This window comes from Scylla paramamosain, chromosome 28 (genome assembly GCF_035594125.1).
Source record: "Scylla paramamosain isolate STU-SP2022 chromosome 28, ASM3559412v1, whole genome shotgun sequence".
Lineage (NCBI taxonomy): Eukaryota > Metazoa > Arthropoda > Malacostraca > Decapoda > Portunidae > Scylla > Scylla paramamosain.
The window spans coordinates 3,148,965-3,172,454 of NC_087178.1; the positions used below are offsets into that span (position 1 = coordinate 3,148,965).

General features: G+C 43.4%; 1 protein-coding gene across 30 annotated transcripts in view; it reads left to right on the forward strand.

The window, feature by feature from the left end:
* The first annotated feature begins 19,499 nt into the window (after positions 1–19,499).
* LOC135114712 (uncharacterized) overlaps positions 19,500–23,490 on the forward strand; it is a 200,278-nt gene continuing 196,287 nt past the window's right edge. For 23 of the 30 annotated variants that reach the window (XR_010275638.1, XR_010275639.1, XR_010275640.1 and 20 more), the window contains exon 1: positions 19,500–19,654. Coding sequence is in view for 23 of the 30 variants with exons in the window: in XM_064030672.1 (XP_063886742.1) it covers positions 19,516–19,654 (139 nt within the window). In the remaining 7 variants the exon portion in view is untranslated. The remainder of the gene's footprint in view (positions 19,655–23,490) is intronic. The other 7 variants (XM_064030657.1, XM_064030660.1, XM_064030679.1 and 4 more) reach the window with 2 other exon arrangements.

Genomic DNA, 23,490 nt, shown 5'->3' on the forward strand with positions numbered 1-23,490 from the left:
GATTAACAAAAAGCTCAGGTAACGAGGCATGTCAATGGGAGATAATGAATGATGAAGGACATGGAAAGGAAAGAGAAGAATACAAATACAGAGGAGGGAGTCACGTTAAGAGGGCCTGAGTGATGAAAATGAATGAAGGGGCGTAATAATGAAAAATTTCCTGAAACGTGGTGAGGAATGTAAATGTGATATGATGAATAATGAAAGGCAGAGGGAGGATGGAGAAGAATAAGTGAGAAGAAAAGATGGAGGAACGCAGGAGGGAGGTGACGAGGACAAAGATAACGAATACCTTAGAAGATGGTAAGAAATGATAATACGAAATAAGTAATGATAATAGACAGGGAATAAATAAGGAAGGGAAAGAAACAGGTGATAAGAGGTGAGGTGAGGGATAGAGGAGGAGGAGGAGGAGGAGGGAATCGGATCATGAGGGGAAGACGCAGCGAAATATATTCACTGGAGATTATAGACAGTAAAGACCCGCCCCACCGATTTCATGAATGCTTGACACAGGAGAAAGAAAAAGAAAAAAATATATAACTAATCTCTGTACTTAAACTGAGAGACGATATTACCTTCAGCGAAACGAGTACGCCATCTGTTTGTGGGCGGATGTGCGTGTGTGTTTGCGTGTATAATATCCCCTCGCAATAACCCGCGCAGAATGGAACCTATAATTAATGTCATAGGGATGTATCATGCGGGCGGAGGCAAGGTTCAGGGAGGAGAATGGACCGTTTTAATACTGGTTTCCTTCACCGCCACGCAACTACTGCAACCCGACCCTCCCCAGGCCCCGCAAGTCCCGGCGGCACCTGGGATTTCTTGTTACCATCTTATCTGTCAGATTTGTGTAAGACTTTTAAGAGATTGAAAACAAGATTGCAGCGCCCCCAGAGGGATTTGTTTCTCCTTTTCTCTCTCTCTCTCTCTCTCTCTCTCTCTCTCTCTCTCTCTCTCTCTCTCTCTCTCTCTCTCTCTCTCTCTCTCTCTCTCTCTCCTCCTTTTTTTTTTTTTTTGTGGAAGAGAAATGTGAATCTTGTTTGTGCGTTGACCTGGGGACGCGAAAGTGCTGCATGTGAAAGACCCAGGATAAGAAACAGAAGGGATGAAAAGTGACAGAATTACGAACTTGAAACACCACGCTGGCGGTGCATGATCAAGAAAGCTTTAGATACCAGACGGAAGAGATTAAGGGAAAGAATAAGAGATGATCCTAAAGACTTAATGAAATAGATTCAATGATGGAAGGGCAAGAAAGAAGAGGATTTTCATTTGCTCATATTCCTGGTAAATATTGGAGGGGGGTAATACCGGAAAGAGCCGCAAAGAGATGAAAGTGAGTGCGGAGTGGGAAGGCCGCGAGGGTAAACGGAGAGAGGAAATTGTGAGTAGGGTAGAGGGAATTCATACTTAATGAGGTAAAGCGAAAAATGTGAGAAAATTGTTGTGTTGAAGTGAAGAAAAAATGGGACAGCAATTTCGGAAAGAGATTTAATAAGATTGCCAATGTGCATCAGATAAGCTATTCGATTTTTTTCTTTCTTTTCTGTACTGAAATATCAAAGACCGAAAAGGAATCCACTGACATCATAATAGGAACAGTTGAGAAATGAGAAATGTCAAATCATGATACCATAAAGTATACATCATCACGAGAGCAAGACTGTTTAATGTAAAAAAGATAATTGGCCATCACAGATCAAGGTTACCGCAGAGAGACTGAAGCAGCTTTGGAAACAGCCGCCAATAAAACAAAGAAAAAAAAAAAAAGAAATGATGCCTTGGAACTTCAAAAGGCAGGAGAAGTGGAAAGATTTGACGCGTTAAGAAATGGCAGGATGAACAAAGCGGCTGGAGAAAGCGTTGGGGAGGGGGTGGGGAAGAGGGAGGAGGTTCCAGTGTAGTCTCTGAAAGGAAGACAAGAGCAAATTTGACGATCGCTTACGAGGCACGAAAAATTTGACAGCGAGAGCGATGTAAGAGTAAAATTCATTCCCGGCTGAAAAGATGGAACATTACCGCAAGTTTCATCACGAAATGCCAGAATTGTTATGGCGGGGGAAAAAGTTAATGTAAGTACAGTAATTACTGCGAAGAATTAAAAACCCAGATAATGCTAGAGAGAGAAAGAGAGAGAGAGAGAGAGAGAGAGAGAGAGAGAGAGAGAGAGAGAGAGAGAGAGAGAGAGAGAGAGAGAGAGAGAGAGAGAGAGAGAGAGAGAGAGAGAGAGAGAGAGAGAGAGAGAGAGAGAGAGACTAGAATTCCTCACTGACTAACAAAGAAAGACTGTAGAGAAGTATCGAAAAAAAAAACAAAAACAGAGAGACTTAAAGCTCAAGTGGGCGGGAGGAATGAGGAGGCCTGGCGGGTGTTCGGGAATAGAGTGAGTGTGTTGAGTGCGCAGCTCCGATGAGGCCTCGCGCGGGAGGGAAGAAAGTAATAAGGCACAACGTGGGGAAAGAATGTGCAGGAATGTGAAGAGGGAGGTTCTATAATGTCCTACTGGGAATATAATATAAGATAGAGTTTAATAATTGAAGGACAGTTATTTATATCTTTCTTTTTTCTTCTTTTCTTTCCCCCTTTTCTCTCCCGTATGAATGTAAATTTTGACGGAAAGTTTGTGTATTTGTGTTTCCGTTTAGATACACACATGTCTGCTTTCCCTTTGTTTATTCCACATTTACTCCCTCCCACCCCTGTTTACTGTTCCTCACGCAGTTTACGTGTGTGTGTGTGTGTGTGTGTGTGTGTGTGTGTGTGTGTGTGTGTGTGTGTGTGTGTGTGTGTGTGTGTGTGTTCGTGGTGCGTATAAAGAGAATACCTAAGTACACAGGTTCCCATGAAAACAGAAGGTACTTGTATCCATTGGTGTAATTTCCTTGTCGTTTTCTTTCCTCCAGGTGTTGATCATCTCACACACCTGCACGCCACACCTTCCCCGCTACACCCCTACATATCACCACCAGCCATCCATAACTACCCATACACCTCTTACTTCTGCTTCTCTGTCCCATATATTCCTATTCCTATTCGTCTGTAGCTTTCTAACCTTATCTTTCTCCTGTCACCTGTTTCTACCCAACACCTGCCTCCTCGTCAATATATTTATAAGCGCTCTCTCCCACCAGACACTCCCTGTATCCATCAATCCTCGACCAGACGCCTTTATAACCGCGTGTCTTACCTGCCAATAGCGTGTACTTTTTTATTTATTTATCTATTTTTTCCTGTTCCCCTGATGGCATGTCTTAAACGTAACATTTTTTTCTTCAGACCCTTTCCCATAGAAGTAACTCTTAGGTACAAGAAGCCCTTTTTAACCACTAGCTCTTACCTTCAGTTCCTTTTCATTAAGTCCTAGACAGTCCTTTTTTTCCATACACCGTTCCCACACAAGTCAGGGCAGGCCAGTACTCAAAATCGCTCTGCTCTCTCACTAGGACTATTTTCCAAGGCCACAGAGATGATTAGCCAGGTACTCAAGACTGTTTCTTCTTTTAATAATGCAGGAATGTTATCAGTCTGCCACTGGATCCGTAAAAACGCACTTAAAAACCCGTGCCACTTCTACTAGAGCCTTTTGAAAGTAGTGGGAGGTGCGGCACAGAATCGTTTCAGAATGCGAGGCTTAATTACACAAAACGTCGAACTTGCCAATGCCTTAGACAGCTGCTTGTCGTTTTGTTCCAGACGCGCCCTTGTCTCACACCTCTTGCTATAAAAGTCAAGTCTCTTCCAGTCGCCTTTAGATGCAAGGAATCAATATAATCAACTGTTCTACGTGCCAATAACATCTACTTTAGTCAGTACCTTGTTAAAATTCCCTAGGGACATCCTCTATCCATGCCCCTTTCCACAGAATTTAAGTTAGTCGCGGCTTCCCTTTCATGCAAGATATCTTTACGTAAAACACCTGCTCTACCTGTCAATAATTTCTACTTTACCCAATATCTTTTTAATAGTTTCCAAGAGGCGTCCTTTCTCCACACCTCGCCACTCATATTCTTTCTATCACTGAGTTCCTTTCACATAAATCAATTCCCTATCATAGTCCCCGAGGCGCCGTTTCTCCAAAATCGCCACCACAGAAGCCACTTTCCTGTCAGTATCTCTTCCATAATTTCTTCCAACTGGTGTCTGCCGCTGCGTGCGTTTTCCGAGCCAGCCTAAACACAGCCTCTGTTAATTGTCTCATTGCATATTCCAGCGGCTGACACCCGCCACCATAGCCCACGTCCTTTGGTATGATAATCACACAGACTCCCTTTCCTATGTTTCTCTCTCTCTCTCTCTCTCTCTCTCTCTCTCTCTCTCTCTCTCTCTCTCTCTCTCTCTCTCTCTCTCTCTCTCTCTCTCTCTCTCTCTCTCTCTCTCTCTTTCGTCATCGTGCAGAACTGAAGCACCTCATTATTCGGCAGGTGGGCGGCACTAGGGTCTCTTTCCAGACTGTTAACGTCTGTTTTGGGATCTTATTGAAGGGATGATACGATCCGGTAAGATGCGGCATTCTCTGGGATCGATGTTAACTTTCACATTTCACTTTTATTAGTTTATCTTACAAGTTTTGGTAGCTGCTGACTTCCTCCGTCTCTTTGTCCCGTGTCGCTCTGTCTGCCTGTCTCTGGAGTTTTTTAATGCACGCGATTTCGTCCCCGTGGAATGTGAAAAATGCCACTCAGGAAATTGCAGGAAAAAATAGTCGCATTTACCATGAAAAGAGTCATAGAAACGTCACGAAATATCATATACCGTTATTATGAGAGCCTCCCTTAATAGACGACGATTTTGTATAGCGAGAGAGAGAGAGAGAGAGAGAGAGAGAGAGAGAGAGAGAGAGAGAGAGAGAGAGAGAGAGAGAGAGAGAGAGAGAGACTGACAAAAAAAAACACAAGACGAACATACAAAAAAATTAAATAATTAGAACCACATGCCGCGCCAAAAATTATTGCCAACGTGAAGGAAAACTGAGGCAAAAAAATATATGTTGACGGAACGAGTGAGTAGTGGAAGGAAAAGAGAGAAAGGCGCTGATGATGGGAAAGAAGGACGCCAGGTGGAAGATGTTAAGGAGAGAACCTTGGGAAAAAGGAAAATTTGGACTAGCTTTTTGAGTAGACCGTCTCAGGAATGTGAAGAGGGAAAAAGAAAGAGAGAGAGAGAGAGAGAGAGAGAGAGAGAGAGAGAGAGAGAGAGAGAGAGAGAGAGAGAGAGAGAGAGAGAGAGAGTGTGTGTGGAGAGTGAGTGGCAGGAGACAAGGAAATGGAGAGGACATGAGGACGAGGAAAAATGGTGCAAACGAGGGACACATGACCTGCAGAATTCATTGAGTTCTAAGAAAGGAGAAAGAAGGCGAAGAATTCAGAAACGAAGTATAGGTGTGGAAGGAAGTGAGGTTGGCAGGTAAGGAAGTGAAGGTTAATGATTAAAGGTAAAGTGGACCTTGTTCCGGCGGGCAAGACAGGAAAGAGTAAATTGTAAGGTGCAGCAAAAGAGAGAGAGAGAGAGAGAGAGAGAGAGAGAGAGAGAGAGAGAGAGAGAGAGAGAGAGAGAGAGAGAGAGAGAGAGAGAGAGAGAGAGAGAGAGAGAGAGAGAGAGAGAGAGAGAGAGAGAGAGAGAGAGAGAGAGATTTCCATTTACAGAATATACCTATAAAAGAGTAGGTTCTAAGACAGGAGACTATAATTAAGGATTCTTTACCCTATTAATACAATAATGATACCATAAAATGACATTATTCATATAGCTATATGAGAGACAGAGAGAGAGAGAGAGAGAGAGAGAGAGAGAGAGAGAGAGAGAGAGAGAGAGAGAGAGAGAGAGAAGAACGTAGTACACTTTCAGTAGCTTATAATGAAAGTTCCTAATTAAATGCATCATAATATTTTCATACTCGTTGCTGCCTTAAAGTTAACAGCCTGTGTGAATTTTAACTAACTGGAAATTAATATACAAAGCCTCTGCCTGCTGGTTTCGCCTCACGCTTCAATATACACCACGCATACAGTCACTGGATAAACTGTGGACGCCTAGGGAACTGCAGTCATTGTATACTGAATGCCTTCGTGTGAAAGTGAGAGTACAAGAATAAAAGACAAGATATAAACACATAAAGTGACGGGGGAATGAAAGGAAGAGAGAGAGAGAGAGAGAGATGAAAGGATAGAGAAAAAAGAGTGCAGTAAGAGGTATCGGAAGACGAGGAAGAGGAAAAGTGCAGTGAGAGGAGGAATTGTAAGAGGCGGAAGGGGAAAAGTGCGATAAGGAGAGGATGGAGGAGCAAGAGGAAAAGTGCGGGAAGAAGAGGGCAAGACGGAGATCAAAGAAGGAGAGTTTTCTTAGTGTTGCTAGTGACTATAATCCTCATCTAATTTTTTTTTCACAATAGGTTTTGACGTACGAGTGAATTCAGTACTTGAACGTATTTTATTGTGTGTGTGTGTGTGTGTGTGTGTGTGTGTGTGTTTGGGGAAAGGAATAACTCTACCTCAAACATAACTAACTTACAAACTGCACCTCTCACTAACTTGTAAGTATTCCCATTTCCAAGTCATTGATTAAAACTGGAAACATGAACATGGGGAAAAAAATGTCTGTAGGTTTTTCCAGTATATTTCCCTTTACGAGTTTCCCAATTACTAGCACATTGTTGACACCTACCAATCTTCTCTTCCGTCTGTGTTTCATCTGAGACGCCCTTCCCTCTTTTGGCTTCCTTCCACCTCTCCTTCCCTTTTTCCCTCTCTCCCTCCCTCCTACACACCTAGTTTCCTACCATCTTTACCTCCCTCCCTCCCTTACACCTGGTTTCCTTCCCCCTATACCTCCTTCCTTCCCCTCTCTCTCTCTCTCTTCCTCCCTCCCTGTACCTCCGACACACCTGGCTGATTCACCTGCCTCCTCTCTAGGCTTGTTTTCGCGCACAGGTGTTCCGTCCCACCTCTCTCGCCCCTCAAGTTCCACATTATCACCTGTCACTTTCCCTGTTTCAATCTCTCTCTCTCTCTCTCTCTCTCTCTCTCTCTCTCTCTCTCTCTCTCTCTCTCTCTCTCTCTCTCTCTCTCTCTCTCTCTCTCTCTCTCGTAAAAAAGATTAATGAGCTATTCTGTTTTCGTCGACATAATTTGACATAATCGTTTACCTTTAAATTTTCCGTGTAAAAAATATAGCGTGTTTTTTTTTTCGTGATAATGAAGAAAAATTTCATTGCCTTCCAAATTTCCCAAGTTTCATGGCGAAAAATACTACATCACATTGCAGATAGAAAGAAATACCGATAGGCGAACAGAAAACGGATACAGGAAATCAAAGAGGGGAAAAAAAAACGAGGAAAAAGAGAGAAAAAAGACAGAGACAAACTGGCAGGCAGAAAAAAAAGAAAAAAAGATGAAGGCCTCACAGGTTACACATTAACTCAGAAATGCCTCCGGGGGAAGAACTACCACCAATAATTATTCCAGCAATGAAAACGGAAAAGTATGAAGCCAATGGGAAACAGAAAATGCTATTCTATGTCTTAAGAGCGAGACAAAGACCTAGGGAGAGAGTGAGAGGCAGCTCGAGAGAGAGAGAGAGAGAGAGAGAGAGAGAGAGAGAGAGAGAGAGAGAGAGAGAGAGAGAGAGAGAGAGAGAGAGAGAGAGAGAGAGAGAGAATCGGGGTGGGAAGGAGTGTCGGTTTCCATGGCAACCTCTAGTGGTTTAGTTTCCTACCAAGATAACTTACCCTAGATAATACCTATTTTTAACCGAGTAGGTGAAGTGTGCTGGTGGCGTAAGTGTCTTCAGGGTCCTGTCCAACCCTCAGTCCTGATTTAGGCAGGTTAATTAGGGTGGGATAATTGGTTCCAGGTGTGCAGGGGATGAAAAAAAGTACGATTACGTGGGTCGTTCATTAAACAAACTACGTACAAGGGAGGAATGTTGTGTGGATGCTTCATTTTTGCTCTCTCTCTCTCTCTCTCTCTCTCTCTCTCTCTCTCTCTCTCTCTCTCTCTCTCTCTCTCTCTCTCTCTCTCTCTCTCTCTCTCTCTCTCTCTCTCTCTTTGTGGATAGCAAAAGTACGTGTGATCAATTCAGATAGAGCTCGACGCTTCATTGAGTTTGCGACGAATGTTGAAATGACACTGTCCTCTTTCTGTAATGGCAGCAAATGTGAAACAAAACCTGGAAATCATCAAAGTGAATGTTGATAAATGCGGTTATCACATTAGTTTCCGGCGCAGCGACGTACCATGAATAATTTTGCATAACTTTCCCCCTCTCTCTCATCTATGACTGGAATAGGCGGGAGTGCTGTTTGTAAATGGAAGGAGGGGGAAGGGAGAGGACGACGGGACGAGTGTAGGGGGTAGGCGATCTGTTTGTGATGGTACTGCCTCGATGAAAAGAACGCGAGAGGTGTTGGTGTTGGTGGTGTGACAGTGGCGGGGGTGGTAGTTATGGGGATGGGAGAGGTGGGGATGACTCTGGTGTTGACTTTTCAAGCGAGTGCTGGTTGTGAGGTGGAGTTGGTGGCGATGGTGGTTGGTGACTGTGATGTGGTGCTGGGGAGAGAAAGCTGCGAAAAAGACGGCGAGTGCGGCTGTTATTGTAATGTAATGTAGGTAATGTGGATGCAAAAACACTCTGTTTTAATCCCATTTCAGTAACTCGTCGGGAATGAAAACTACAGGCGCGGATACTGTTTATTGAAATTCACAATTACTTTTGCTCTCTTTTATCAGTGTGCGCTTTTCTCTCTCTCTCTCTCTCTCTCTCTCTCTCTCTCTCTCTCTCTCTCTCTCTCTCTCTCTCTCTCTCTCTCTCTCTCTTTTGTTTTCGTTTATATTTTACTGTATTTCATGTAATTTTTGTTACTGTATTAAATATAACATTATTATCCACGATAGCTTTTTACCATTATTATTATTATTATTATTTATTTTTTTTTGAGAAAAGAACGGAGTGAGACAAGACACTTTTTTTTCTGTGGAGTTTTGTGAGCTTTGGGCAGAATTTTTAATATCAAAAGGTCCTCTTCGAGAGCCCCATCACATGCTTGAGCTTTGAAGATAATTTGATTGGCGCTGCCGTGCCCCGAGCGGCCCGCGTGTCTCTCAAAAGAACGTGAAATAGACATAAATAGTTTGACGATAAAAGTAAAGAGCCTGTCCAGCCGCGCCACATTTAAAAATAATCACTCAGTTAATCTCACCGTGAAGAAAAACGAAAGCTTAACATAAATGAAAACACCCGTGAGTTTACATTTTCTTCCTGTAACACAAACACTTAAAACTGAATGGATTCGCTGGAGTATTGCCTTCAGCTGCGTACATCGAGTGCAGCGTCACGTTATGGCGCTATTGTCGCGTAGCATGGGCGCCTGGCGAGCTTTGGCATGGGCGCGTGTCCTCAAAAGCCCTCGTTTCAGGAGTAAAGCAGCGCCTGAGTATAATACGACGGGGCAGCGAGGAAATAGAGGCGCTGTGCGGGTGTAGCGTCGTGTTGCTGATGGGGAGAAACACGGTAATGAGTGTAGATGGAGGGGCATTGTGTGTGTGTGTGTGTGTGTGTGTGTGTGTGCCCCGCCGCCCGAAGGTGTGGAGAGTGCAGTGAGCAGCGCGATGCAATTGTTATGCCTGACACACGAGCGGCGAGGGTGTGGGTGTGTTTATTGGGTAGTGCAATATTCACGAGTAAGCAGACAGCCGGCGGGACGGGATCAGCTTTATTATGGTTGTAATTTATTCATTATATTGAGTGCCTGCGTCTGTGTGTGCGTACTGGTGTAGTATGTGCGCGTATGTGTGTCTGTGTGTATGAGAGAGAGTGTGTGTGTGTGTGTGTGTGTGTATGTGTGTGTGTGCGTAATAAAGTCTCGGTAAACAAAAACGTATCACTTAATCCTCTCTCCCTCTGAAATCCTCGTGGAATCTCCTTCTACACCAAACATTCGTAAAATTCCCTCCTTCAATTAGAACCTTTGTAATCCTCTCCTTCCTTCCCCTCTCACCGCGAGCACTCATCCTTCTCACCTCCCTGCCGCTCTCACTCACTCCCTCACCTCACCTACCTCATCCACCTCACTCCTGAACCCTCACCCTCTCGACCTACCAACAAGCCTGCCTCTATCTCTTACTTATCTCTCCTCGACCTACGTATGCTCCACCTCCACAAGGAAGAGAATTGCATGAATAAGTAAAAGCTCCGTTGGGGGAACAGGCACGAGAAGAAGGTATTGTTAAGGGGGAAGGAACAGAAGTGATGGAGGGTGGGAAACTGTGATAATTGTTGGCTTCACATGGACTTGAGAGGAGAAAAGTTGAAGGGACCTGCGGGACTTATAAGATATTGCAGAGAGAGAGAGAGAGAGAGAGAGAGAGAGAGAGAGAGAGAGATTAGTTTCAAATAGATAAACCTAAACCACATATTAATATTTTAAACTTAAGAACTATGGCATTGCTGTATCAAAATTTACCATGCACCTGTAGATCAAAGCAAGAGAGAGAGAGAGAGAGAGAGAGAGAGAGAGAGAGAGAGAGAGAGAGAGAGAGAGAGACTGACTTTCACACCCTTGCCGTCCAGATGTCAAGGCAGCTGTCTCTTTGGTTCCCTTCGAAGACATTCCTTGACGTTCCCAGTTTCATATACTCTGCAGACTTTGAAATGCGATGGAAAAATATTCAAAAAGTGTATGTGTGTGTGTGTGTGTGTGTGTGTGTGTGTGTGTGTGTGTGTGTGTGTGTGTGTGTGTGTGTGTCAATGTATTCATATGTGTGTTCACTTTTCCCCGTCTGTTTGTGATATATCATGAATAATTCGAACCATTTCCATTTTGTTATGAGTGAAGTTATTCCTGAAAAAATGTATCACACCAAAATAAAAAAAAATATAAAAAGCTATCCCAGTTGTCGGTTTCAGAACGTGTCCGATCATTTCAGAATTTCGTAATTTTTTGTATTAGAAAACCAATTATTTTTAGCTTTATTTCAGGAAACGAGGAAATCGTCCCTTGAATTCCAAGTCCCCTCCTGTAATTGCCAATTTCTTCCACACTTAATGGGAAAAATTCTTGCAGCTGTCAGGATCTTTCCCCAGCTGTCATGTTTTCCCTGAGTGCCTACGAATACCCTCATGAGTGCCACTTCCTCTTTTTAAGTGCCAAACTCGGTGCTGTGTGCCAAATGTATTTTACGAGACTCACATTTTTCGTTTACTGTCCAATCTTTCCAATAAGTAATAAATCTTGCCCTAAAAGCCAAAAGTGCTCATTTATTTCATCTCTAAAATATTGCCTTTTTTTCTTTTACTCTTTCTGTGATCTATAGTATCATCAAACGATTCCAAGATGATTTTCTTAATGCATTTTTGCAGAATATTTTTCAAAAGCTTTCCTGTATCATCATATTAATGTATATTTAAGTTGATTGCTCTTCTCTTATGTATTTTTTATTTTTTTTATTTTAGTATTTCTGCACCTGTCTGTTATGGAGGGGAAGGGAGGGGCGATGGGCGATGGACGGGGTGAGGCGGGGGCGTGCTTGTGTGTGTTCATGTGTGCGAGCTCATGTTAGTCTTCCTTTTCAATTATGGTCTTCTCTCGGTCTTCCTGTCTTCATTGCGTGGCCCCGTGTCCTCGTCTGAAGGGCCCTCACCTCATCACCTCTCCCTTCCCCTTCCCTTTACCCCTTCCCTCTGACTCAGCCTGCCTTGTCGTCCTGTCTTGTGGGAAATTCACCTCGTCCGGGAGAAAATGGTAAAAATGTGTAGGCTGGAGGAATATTACGTTTAAATGCTTCTTTTATTGGTGTTTAGGAGTGGAAAGGTGGAAAGGTTTTTAAGAGAGTGTAATTTGGAGTATTTTGTTGATGTTGATGAGGGTGTGAAAGTGTAGCCGCGTGTGATGAGGAGAGATGGCGCGTGTCTTCAATATTCCAGTGTAATCTCAGCGTTCGGTTTATCTTTAAGGATTGGAAAAATGTGAGGAACTGATAGGAGCATCACCGTAAAGGAGAGGGAGAGAATATGCCGTAACTTGCACTTTAATTAATCCTGCGATGTATAGCAATAGCAATACCCTTAGATAAGACTTTACTGGAACGTGGGTCCTCTTATACCGTTCTTCTTCGGTAATTTTCTATATATTTCCGTGAGACAAATTAAAATGTATCGCCGGTAACCAAAAAGCTGCATGTATTCTGCTGGAACAATTTACAGAGAAAGATTTGTAAAGATTAAGGAGACGAAACCCTGGAAGCTCGGCGGCCATAAATCGTCTCTTATCGGAGTAGTAGTAGCGGGGCGACGCGGCGGGCAACCCTTCGTCTGGCGCGGGAAGGGGAGAGGGCGAGATAGGTGGGTTTTATAATTTAATGGATATGGAAACACAATGTTGCTCCCCTCATACTGCATGGGAAAAGTTGCCTTGCTTACGAGGGTCGGTAAAGCCATGGCGGAGGCTGTGGTGATGCATGAGTGTGCGTTTGTGTGTGTGTGTGTGTGTGTGTGTGTGTGTGTGTGTGTGTGGTGTGGTGGTGGTGGTGGGGCGCGCCTCTCACCACCGGCGGGGCTTCCGTATCTCCTCTCCTCTCTGCGGGACTTGTCTCCTCCGCCAGGGTGATGTGGCCTAAACAAGGTTGTCAGTCTCACCCTTTGTTTGCCGTAGAGTGTCTTCCCTATGCATTATCTTAGCGGAGGGGAGCTGCTGGATTTTCCATTAGTATTTTAAAATATTATAATGTTTCGTTGACATTTTGATGATGTGTTCCTGCGTCCTGCCAAGTGGTTGTGAACTTTGTTTATTAATATTCAACGGCACTGATTCATTCTTCACTTTCTATGATGCGCTGTTAGGTTTGTACGCAAATTAATTAAGTTAGACAGTCCTGTTGGGTTACGGGAACTGTCTTGTCTAGGTCACTCTCCAGTAACAACATCTTTTTGTACTCCTGTATTTATAATTAGATTCCCTTCATCGTGGGGAAAGAAGTGAAACTCAGTAGACACTTACCACATCAGTTTTACGTGTTTAATCTCCCGGCGTGGTGTGCAAGTGTCAAGAACCACACCACTGCACACACCCACGTAAAGAGGAGGTTAATTTCCGCGTACATATAAACGCCGGGAACACCGCTCGCTCATCTGATCTTTTATCACGTGGGGATGAAAGATAATTAGAAAGGGAAATTTCAGACTCGTTAATGACTCCGGGGATGTTTCCTTTCCTAATTAACACGAATTGCCGCGTGGGGACCTTGCTTTTTGCACGGTGCCTCGTTTTCGCGCCTCTGCCTCTCCCTTCACACGCCCGCCACCGACATGAAGCATTCGGGGACCTAAGGGTGTGACTCTGGTATTGTATCCTCTGTTAACCTCGCGTCGATACTCTGGATTGCTTACGTGGAAAAGTATATAAGTGGAATCAACCATTGAGTTCTTGAAGCGCCAAAGGTTACGAGTCAGCAGTGATGGCAGCGCTGGAGGACCTGATGAATGGGGGAACGTACAGGTAGAGCGTACAGGTGGGGTGAGGTGCAGGTGGTAGTGGGTGGTGGTTGTGGTGGTGGTTGTGGTGGTGTTGTTGATGTGTTATAGAATATCAATAAGTGGGAGTAATAAGAGAGTGAATGAAAATGTACTACTCTCTCTCTCTCTCTCTCTCTCTCTCTCTCTCTGTCTCTGTGTGTGTGTGTGTGTGTGTGTGTGTGTGTGTGTGTGTGTGTGTGTGTGTGTGTGTGTGTATGTGTCAGTATCTATGTATGTATGTGTCTGTTATATCTTACTACAACGCTGAGAAGGAAAACGGAAACTCCCTCTCTTGAAGACGCACCCCACCCAAAAAAAAAAAAAAAAAAAAAAACTAAGGAATTTTCCGCGGCCGTTCAGCCTCGTGCCTCATCCCCATCCAGCACTTCCAGCCGCAACTAGCCGGCCTGAAACACACATTCTCCGGGCCACCATCAGAACCACAGCCGATAACAGTGCCACTAGCAAAACTTTACCGCCCTCACCAGCACCCAAATAATGCCAAACCAATAGCTGACATTAACCAGAAGCACCACACTTGTATTGACAGCTTGTACGGCCCTCGAGCAGCGGGACTTGCGTTGTACCACTAAAGGTTACCGCAGCTAATAAGAGTGACACCGTAACGTAAGGATATGACATTAAATTTGGAGGAAAAAAAGGTTAGATTTTGACCTGGTTAGATTTCAATACTTAGGGTAATTTTGCTCTTAGGATGTTGCATTACTTCACACTGGTATATTTCATCGTGCACGAGTATTTTTCGTATAAATATTCGCTCATATATATTGCTTATGTTATATTTTGCCTCTAATAGAAGGGGTAACTTTGATATTGTGACTGCATCCTTCACACTTCAATGAAGCTCGTACTCCATTTTTAAGGCTTTATTGTAGCTTTGTTAAGAAAGGTACATTCTCGGAACATCAACGTATGCCAAACTCTCTTTTTTTTTTTTGTAATTCTTAGATTGCATTATACGTCACTCGACTTAAAATATTACTTTATCTTAATTTTTACGTTACAAAGCGTTTCCTGGAAGGCGCAAAAATGAACCTTAAGAAAGAAAGACTGACTACGAGGGGGAGGAGGAGAGGGGAGGGCATGGGAGGGAACGGGAGGGGAGGGGAAGGGAGGGGAGGAATTTGCGAGTCTTAGGGGGAGTGAAAAAGTAAGGTTATGAAGGGGGTGACTGAACAAGATGGAGAGAATGAGGACAGGGGAGTGAGTGAGAGGAAAAATGTTGCTGTGTTGGTGGTGTGAGGAGGGGGAGGAAGGAGGAGGAAGAGGAAGAAGCCAAAGGAAGAGGAAGAGGAAAAGGAAATCCAACTCGGACTAAAATCAAGGCAAAAAAAGGAAAAATAAACAGAAATAAGACATACAGAAATGGATAGACATGGGGTGGAGTGATTATTTATGCATTATTTAAACACTCCACTAATACATATCACCATCACATCATATCCACCCATCTCTGCATCCATCCACACGTCCACCCACCATATAAACGAAAGTGTTCCTGAGAGGCGAGCAAACAAACCTACGCTCCTGACGCGGGGCGGAAGGAAGGAGGGGAAGGGGACGAAGGGAGAAGGAGGAAGAGGGGAAGGGAAGCGGATAAGGGAGGGAAAAATGTATTAATGCAGTTAGGCGGCGCTGCAGGTGTGGTGGGAGCCCCGTGTTTTCTACAGCAGGAACCAATAACTAACCAGTTTTATGTGCGAAGAAAGGGCTTAGCGAGCACTGAGAGGGGACCATGTGACTCACTCCTTCCCTCCTCTTATTCCTACTTATTTCTCATTTTCACATCCTCTTTCACCTCCTCCTACTCATTTGCTCTCCCCTTTTCATTGTGCCTTTCTTTTTCACTCACAGCTTCCTTTCACAGCTTTCCAGATTAATTTACTTCCCCCTTTTCCCTTTCCATCTTTTTTTCTTTTCTCTTCCTCTCACAGCCTCTTCCACATCTCTCTTTTCATTTACTCTCCCTCTCTTTTTTTTTTTTGTGCTCCTCTCGCTTCCTTCCACACTCTCTTAAAGTTCTTCTTTTCCATTAACTCCTACATTCTATTCATTTTTCCTTTACCTTCTCTTTTCCCCTCCTTTTCACAGCCTCTTCTTAAACCTTTTAAATAATATTCACCCTTCTCTTTTACCCTTTTTTTTTTTTTTCGAATACAGTCTCTTCTTTTCGCCCTCCAATCATTCCTATTCTTCCATCTTTCATCTTTTTTTTTTCATTAGTTCTTCAACACGCTTCATTTCCAGCGTTTTCTGTTCATCCTTCCCTCTCGCTCTCTCACGCCCTTCCCTCACTTCCCTCCACCTTTGCCTTCGTTCTAGACATTGATAGGCGGCAATTGGCATATTCCTTCCTCCTTCTCCCTTTTCATCCTTACACAGTCCACCCTAGGAAGCGAATAAGTAGAGGAAGAAATGGCGATATATCTTTCTCCTGACCTTTCTCCCCTCCCTTCCTTCTCTTCCCTTCGCTCCTTCAACCCACTTACTCATAGTCTGTACGGGAAAGGGAAGGAAGGAAGGAAGGAAGGAAGGAAGGAAGGAAGGAGGGAGGGAGAGGAAAATAGGTAGAAAAAATGAGGTATTGGTTTCCCCCTCTCTTCTTTCTCTTTCCTTTTTGTTTCCCATATTTCCTGCAGAGAGAGAGAGAGAGAGAGAGAGAGAGAGAGAGAGAGAGAGAGAGAGAGAGAGAGAGAGAGAGAGAGAGAGAGAGAGAGAGAGAGAAATATGAACTCTATCACCATCCATCTACCACATTCACTCAAGTCAAAGATAGATGAGGAGAGAGTAACCTTAACCTCTATGCTACTTTTTTCCCTTTTTCCTCCCTTTCCCCCTCTCCATTACCTTTTTTTCTCCCTTTCTTTCCCCCTCTCCATTACCTTTTTTTCTCCCTTTCTTTCCCCCTCTTTCCCCTTCTTTCCTTCATGTTTTCCCCACTCCACGCTGGTCGAGATTCAGGAAACGGGGGGAAAAAAGGGGGAAAAATCCGGTGTTTGTTTACTCATTTTTTCCCACCGAGATGTGCTGTTAAACGAAAGGCTTTTTAACGAGGAGTGAAATGAATATGTATATTTTTGAGGGTATAAATATTCGTGTTCGTGAAGTATTCGTATAACCGGAGTTAATTTACCGTGTGTGTGTGTGTGTGTGTGTGTGTGTGTGTGTGTAGTACGAATATACTCGGAAAGCCTCTTTTTAAAAACCATTACTTTATTTAATTTCTCTCTCTCTCTCTCTCTCTCTCTCTCTCTCTCTCTCTCTCTCTCTCTCTCTCTCTCTCTCTCTCTCTCTCTCTCTCTTCGGTAGATAGAGTAAGAGAGAAGAGAAATTTAATCAAGCCAAGCGTAAGCAGAAAGTTCTATATATTCTTTTCCCCGTAGCGTCATAATTACGAAATCTGAAATTAATCACGGCAGGGCAAATGGCGGCGAGACTTCAGACTGAATCCCCCATTAATATAAGAACAACTAAACTTCTCCCATTTAGCGGATGTTTTAGCTATTAAATGAAAAGTTATGTGTCTCGTCCCCTCGTCCCCATTCCCCGAGCCGCAGGACGATGAGGAGGATGAGGAGGACGAGGAGGAGGAGGAGGAGGACGAGGAGGAGGAGGAAGGACAAGGAGGTTCATGGAGGTTGATGTAATTTTGATGATTTCATTGTCAACACGCGCCTTGTCTTGGTTACCGTGGTAATGTAGTTATTATTTCTGTGTCTCTGTGTGCCTGTTAGTCTCTTAGTGTGTGTGTGTATGTTGGGTTGGGTTGCTTGCGTGTGTGTATTGATCTGTGTGTGTGTGTGTGTGTGTGTGTGTGTGTGTGTGTGTGTTAATTGTCGTTTCTGTCTGGCTAACACACATTCTCTCTCTCTCTCTCTCTCTCTCTCTCTCTCTCTCTCTCTCTCTCTCTCTCTCTCTCTCTCCTACACACACAATGCCTACGTTTCTCTTTACCAGGAAGTCACACTGAATCCTGAAGTTAATGGCTGTTGTATATGTAATTTCAAACTAGCTAGACGTGGGCTGTGTGGTGTGCTGCGCTGAGGGACTTGCGGGGGGTGTCTGAGAAGGGAACACTCACACATTACCCTCACAGCTTCCAATTCCATCTGCGGGATTGCCCTGTAGCGCATAATTTCCCGCTCCGTAGTGCATAAGTTCTCGTTTTTGGCTCTGACTTGATTAGCGTGAGTCTGGTCTTCCTTCGCCCGTGCGTATACAACGTAGGGAAAGTGAATGTGTGTGTAAGGTGACGATAAGTTTCCACTATTGTTTCCATTGGTAGTTTAGTTAAGTTTATTAGTTTTGCCTTCATTCCTATGTTATACTTGTACGCCAGCGTGTGCCTTCGTTCTCTCAGAATTAAAGTCACTTTTTCAAATGTTATCCAATCACTCATTTCTTAGATCTAAGAAGTGGTTCTGGTTTAGTTACTTTAGATGAATTTTAACCTTCTCCTTACATAGACTGTCCTCCTGATCACAAGAAAATCCTGCAATGGCATCGAGAATAATAATAAATAAATCCCATCGGACTGAAAGGCGTAACATTATAACAATACTCACTACTGAGCTCTTCAATACCATGCGAATTTTACGTACTGGGACTAAAACAAAGCCCAAAATCTCCTACACTGAGTTCAAGGTGTAAGACTCAACGCGTGGTGCCCTGTGATACTCCAGCTCCTTACGGCAGGTTCTCTTCATCACTTAGCCTCAGCGGGGTTGGAGTCAAGTCCACCCCGAGCCTCCTGTCGCAACGTGGAGATTGCTACACCTGAGGGGCGAGGCATTTGACTGATTACATCGGCGAACAGTGGATGGCGCGTTTTAGTGAACAATTTCTAAGTGTAAGTTTGATAAAGAACCTGCTTGATTCTCTATCTATCAATTTCCTTGCGTAGTGGTCTCCCCGGCAACGCCAAGAGGAAGAGACCGTTAGTTATTCATTTACCACGACGTCACAAGAAGATGTTTGGCAACACTCCGGGGAGCTAAACACAAGACGAGGCAAGGCGTGATTTATGGCACTGTTCTCAGAAGATGATCCCGCCTTTTCCCGAACTGGTCACCTCGTCACGGCCGTGTCCACCTGACTGACAGCGGATCCTTGAAGCGAGAAATCAGAGGCGCTATTGATGTGTCTATGATGGCATCCGCCTGGCACGGCAGGGGCGGACCACTCCTTGGGGTGGCACGCTCCGGGAAGAGGTGAGCGGTTATAAGGTAGGAAGAGAGGAAAGGGAAGCGCCGTGCACGGAGCTGTGAAGAAAAGACAAGGTTGGATATGAGAAAACAGAATGTCATTTTCACCACATCCGTGAGAGAGAGAGAGAGAGAGAGAGATGAGAGAGAGAGAGAGAGAGAGAAGAGAGAGGTGGGGAGAAATTGTTTTCACAGAGGGAGAGGTGAAGAAAGACAGGGAGGGTGAAAGAAAAATAACATTGATAGCCAACATGAGAAATGTATAACGTTGAGAGAGAGAGATGAGAGAGAGAGAGAGAGAGAGAGAGAGAGAGAGAGAGAGAGAGAGAGAGAGAGAGAGAGAGAGAGAGAGAGAGAGAGAAAGTTTCCTCTATTAACCAAGACTGGTAAATCATTGCTTCTCTTTGAGTCCTGCCTCCTTTCCTTCCCTCGGCTTACACTCAGCCTGCCACCCAAACACCACCGCTCACTACCCAGGGCACGGAAGTAACACGCTGCCCTCCAGGGAACAATAATGAGATGGCCAGATGGTTGCCTCCTTCATGCACCCTTCGTCAGGATCTCCGTTTGGTTGTGGGAAAAGAAAATGGGAAATAATGGCGAGGCTGCTTATGTAAGGCAAGGAAACGCAGTCGTAGATATACACACGATCAGTTTGTAATATTTTCTTGAGTTAACAGAAGCAGTAAGAGTCATTGGTCATAATATAAAGTAACATAGGAAATAAGATAATGATGCCTTCCCGTAAAAAACAAAGTAGAGTCGCTAGGTGGCGCCACGCATGCGCGACAGCACGCCACCTTGTGGGACTATGAGTGGTCGACAGGTAGGAGTTTCTCTGTTGCGATGGCGTCACGCGCGCTGGTGTTCCTGCTGCTTGTGCCTCCTTCCCTTTCAGCCCACCTTCGTCAGTGCATCAAGTAAGTTCAAGTTAGTTTGTGTGTAGCGGATAACCAAAACGTGTTATCAGAGAGAGTTTGGCAAACGAGTCAAGCAAGTATCATTGTCTTTACCCCGGTGCCAATCTGCCCTGTTGCTTTGACACCTTATATTTAGCCAGTCAGTCCCTTTCCTCCTTTAATTTTCCATTATTTAATAATAAATAATAATAATAATTATTTAATATTAAATAATGACTGAAGGCGTAATTAGCGATAATAACCGGTAAGAACAAGACAGTTAACAGAAGAATGAATGGCTGAAGTGCTTGTTTGGCAGTAGGCTGGTAGGAGCTATTGCGCGGGCAGGAAAGTAGCAGGAAAAGGTTAGGCAAGACTGGAGGAGGAGCCTGTTATCACATATTGCAGGTTGAATATTGACTGAGAGGGTCACTGATGATTAACTATGTAAATGGAGGACAAGTGTGGGAAGTGTTAATAGATGATTCAATAGGCTGGTGGGGCTTCACGCAAGGGGAACACTGGACACTGCTATGGCTTTACCTGCGAATTTCATGGCTTTTAATTGTTGAATTCTGACTGAGAGGGTCAACGATGGATAGTTAACTATATAAACGAGTATCTTTAGTATGTTAAATGGACTCGTTAAGCTGGTACAGGCTCGTTTAAAAGAGGTGGGGGTTGGGGGGGATGTCAGTGTACTGCGGGGAAGTTGTTAAGCCAGCAATCAAGGCGAGGAGGGAAGCATATCATCAAGTATTAAGTATATAGTGACCTACGTGACTTGCGTATCTGTTTACCAGTCACCCCCACGATACATTCATTTATTCCATTCATCTTTGTGAAAGTGTATTTGTGTACATATCGATGAACGTCTGTCTATTCATCTGTATTTGTCTGCCTGTCTTTCTATCTGCTCATTTATTTACTTACGTATGTCTAATTTTACGTGACTGTGTGTGTGTGTGTGTGTGTGTGTGTGTGTGTGTGTGTGTGTGTTATGAAAATAGAAACGGTGCAAATTGGAAGTGGAGAGAGAGAGAGAGAGAGAGAGAGAGAGAGAGAGAGAGAGAGAGAGAGAGAGAGAGAGAGAGAGAGAGAGAGAGAGAGATTGTTTTTCACAGAGGGAGAGATGAAGAGAAGAGAGACTGGGTGAAAGAAAAATAGCAGTGATAGCCAGCATGAGAAATGTATAACGTTGACAGAGAGAGAGAGAGAGAGAGAGAGAGAGAGAGAGAGAGAGAGAGAGAGAGAGAGTGAGAGAGAGAGAGAGAGAGAGGAGCACACCAGGAAACAACGAAAACTGTACATCACAATGAAGGAAAAACGGAGAAGAATAATGTGTAAAAGGAATGCGGAAGGGGAGAAAAAGGTGCGGGAGGGCCACGGGGGAATCAAGAGTAGGAAATGGCGTGGAAGGAAGGACAAGGGCTTGGCGATGCTCTTAAAGAAATGAATCTGACTCCCTAACGGATGGCGTGCCCGAAAGATATAGGGAAAAAATGTGAAAAAAAATAAAGCAGTGGCAGGGAAAAAAATGACAGCCATAGAGGGATAACGTTTCCAGATCATGTAAAGTAAGGGGGTGTTTTTTTTTTTCGTTTTTTTTTTTTTTTTTTTTTTTGGTCAGTTTGCCGTTTTCTCTTGTGGTGTTTTGGGTTTTGGTTCGTTTTCGTTGTTGTTGTTTTTTAGTTAAATGCGGAGGAATTCAGGATTAAAATAATAGATCATGTAAATTGCACTGTAATGTTTTATAACTCGTTGGCTTTTTTTTTACTTTTGAATTATTCTGCGCATTTTGTCTTTTTTCATGTGCCATTTTTTGTAATTTTAAGCTGCAATGATGGATTTTATTTCTCGTATATTTTAAGGTTAGATTTTACGTCTGTGTGTGTGTGTATGTATGTGTGTGTGTGTGTGTGTGTGTGTGTGTGTGGTGTGTTTACTACTTAATTTTTACAATTTTTTCCCCTGTTTTTTTTTTTATTACTTTTAGTTTACGTTTTAAGATTATGTGTCGTTTAATATTTGTTCCTAAACGTTGTGTGTGTGTGTGTGTGTGTGTGTGTGTGTGTGAAGCTCCCACCTCTGCATAACCGTACCCTCCCTTCAAGCGTCATGGAATAATAATGGAAGCGAAAGATCTTTGTGGCCTCGGTAAAAAAAGAAAAAAAGTAAAACGGAGGGGAAGTTGAAAATATTCATGGAAACTGACGCGTAATGAATAAAGAATAAGATTTCCTGGAAGTGTGATCTGAAGTTAGTTTTTGAAGAGAGTTGCTGTCATTTTGCTTAATAATTTACGCTGCTGATTTCCTTTGATGCTCATTTTTTTTTTATGGGTTTTCAATACCTTTATTTTAATTTTTTTTTTATTTCATATAGTTTTTCATACTAAAGTGTATTTTTTCGATTAATGTTTTTGGTATATGTGTGTCTGTGTCTGTCTGTGTCTGTCTGTGTCTGTCTGCATGGCTGCACGCACATACAAAGCGCACACACAACTAATTGAGGAGGAAAACAAACTCATAAAAACGCGCCATAAAATTGACAGTCACACACCAAAGCAAACTTTCCTCTTTTATGTATCGATTCCTTTTATTCATTATCTTCCTTTCTCTTCCCTCTCTCTCCCTCTTCCTCCTCCGTCCCCCCCGTCCCGTTCTTCCTTCTCCAAACATGCCTCCTCTTCATCATCTCCATCATCCCTCTTTCTTCTCTCCTTCATATTGCCTCACTTTACGCTCCTTCTTTTATAATCCACTCGGAAGAACATTAATAACCTTCAAGTGCTTTTTTACTGCCAGTTTTCCCACGCAGTTTGTATTATAATCTTCGTACTTTTAAAAATTGCCTGAAAGTCTTCGGAGAGGAGGAGAATATGAGAGAGAGAGAGAGAGAGAGAGAGAGAGAGAGAGAGAGAGAGAGAGAGAGAGAGATTCCAGTTTCATAATGTTACTTACTTCCTCAACCATCTTGAAGCTACATTGGTATTTGGTTATATATATTAATAAATAGGTCTGTGGCTATATTGAATCTCTCTCTCTCTCTCTCCTCTCTCTCTCTCTCTCTCTCTCTCTCTCTCTCTCTCTCTCTCTCCTCTCCTCTCTCTCTCTCTCATCGGCAGGTGAGTAACAGCTCTTATCAGACTTTGCCTCTTGCTATTGACGTGATGGGAGTGAGGCTTTCTTCTCCCTCCTGCGCCTTTCTTTTCTTTCCTTCCTCTTCTTTTTTTTTCTTTTCTCGTCTTTCTCTTCCTCCCTCTTACCCCTCTTCACGCCTAATCAACGTTTCCCTCTTTTCCTCCTCCTCTGTTTCCCTCTTACTCTTTCTGTTCTTCCTGCGTCTCTTATTCCGCTTTACTCTTACTGACTTTTCTTCAATTCTTCCTTTTATTTACTCTTGTATCCGTTTTCTTCGACGTCATCACCCCCCATTTAATTATTTTCTTTTCTTCCTGTATCCCATTTATTCCTCTTTACCTCATCCTGCCTCTCAACTTTTTTTTTTCCCTGTTCTTTTTACTTTCTTCCTCTTCATGCCGCTCCTTCCTCTTACTACTACTATTACTGTTAGCTTCTCTCTGTTCGTGGCCGCAGAATTTCTATAGGGACTCTCAATAGTTGGTGGGGAAACGTGCATAGAAATATCACTGAGTTTGATTTCGTTGTGTCTGTATTCGTTTGTGAAAATTTGGTTCAGTGTTCTTTATTTTTATTCAAGTTATTTTGCATTCAGTTTGTTGTGAGAGAGTTTAGGATTAGTGTGTGTGTGTGTGTGTGCGTCTCTCTCTCTCTCTCCTCTCTCTCTCTCTCTCTCTCTCTCTCTCTCTCTCTCTCTCTCTCTCTCTCTCTCTC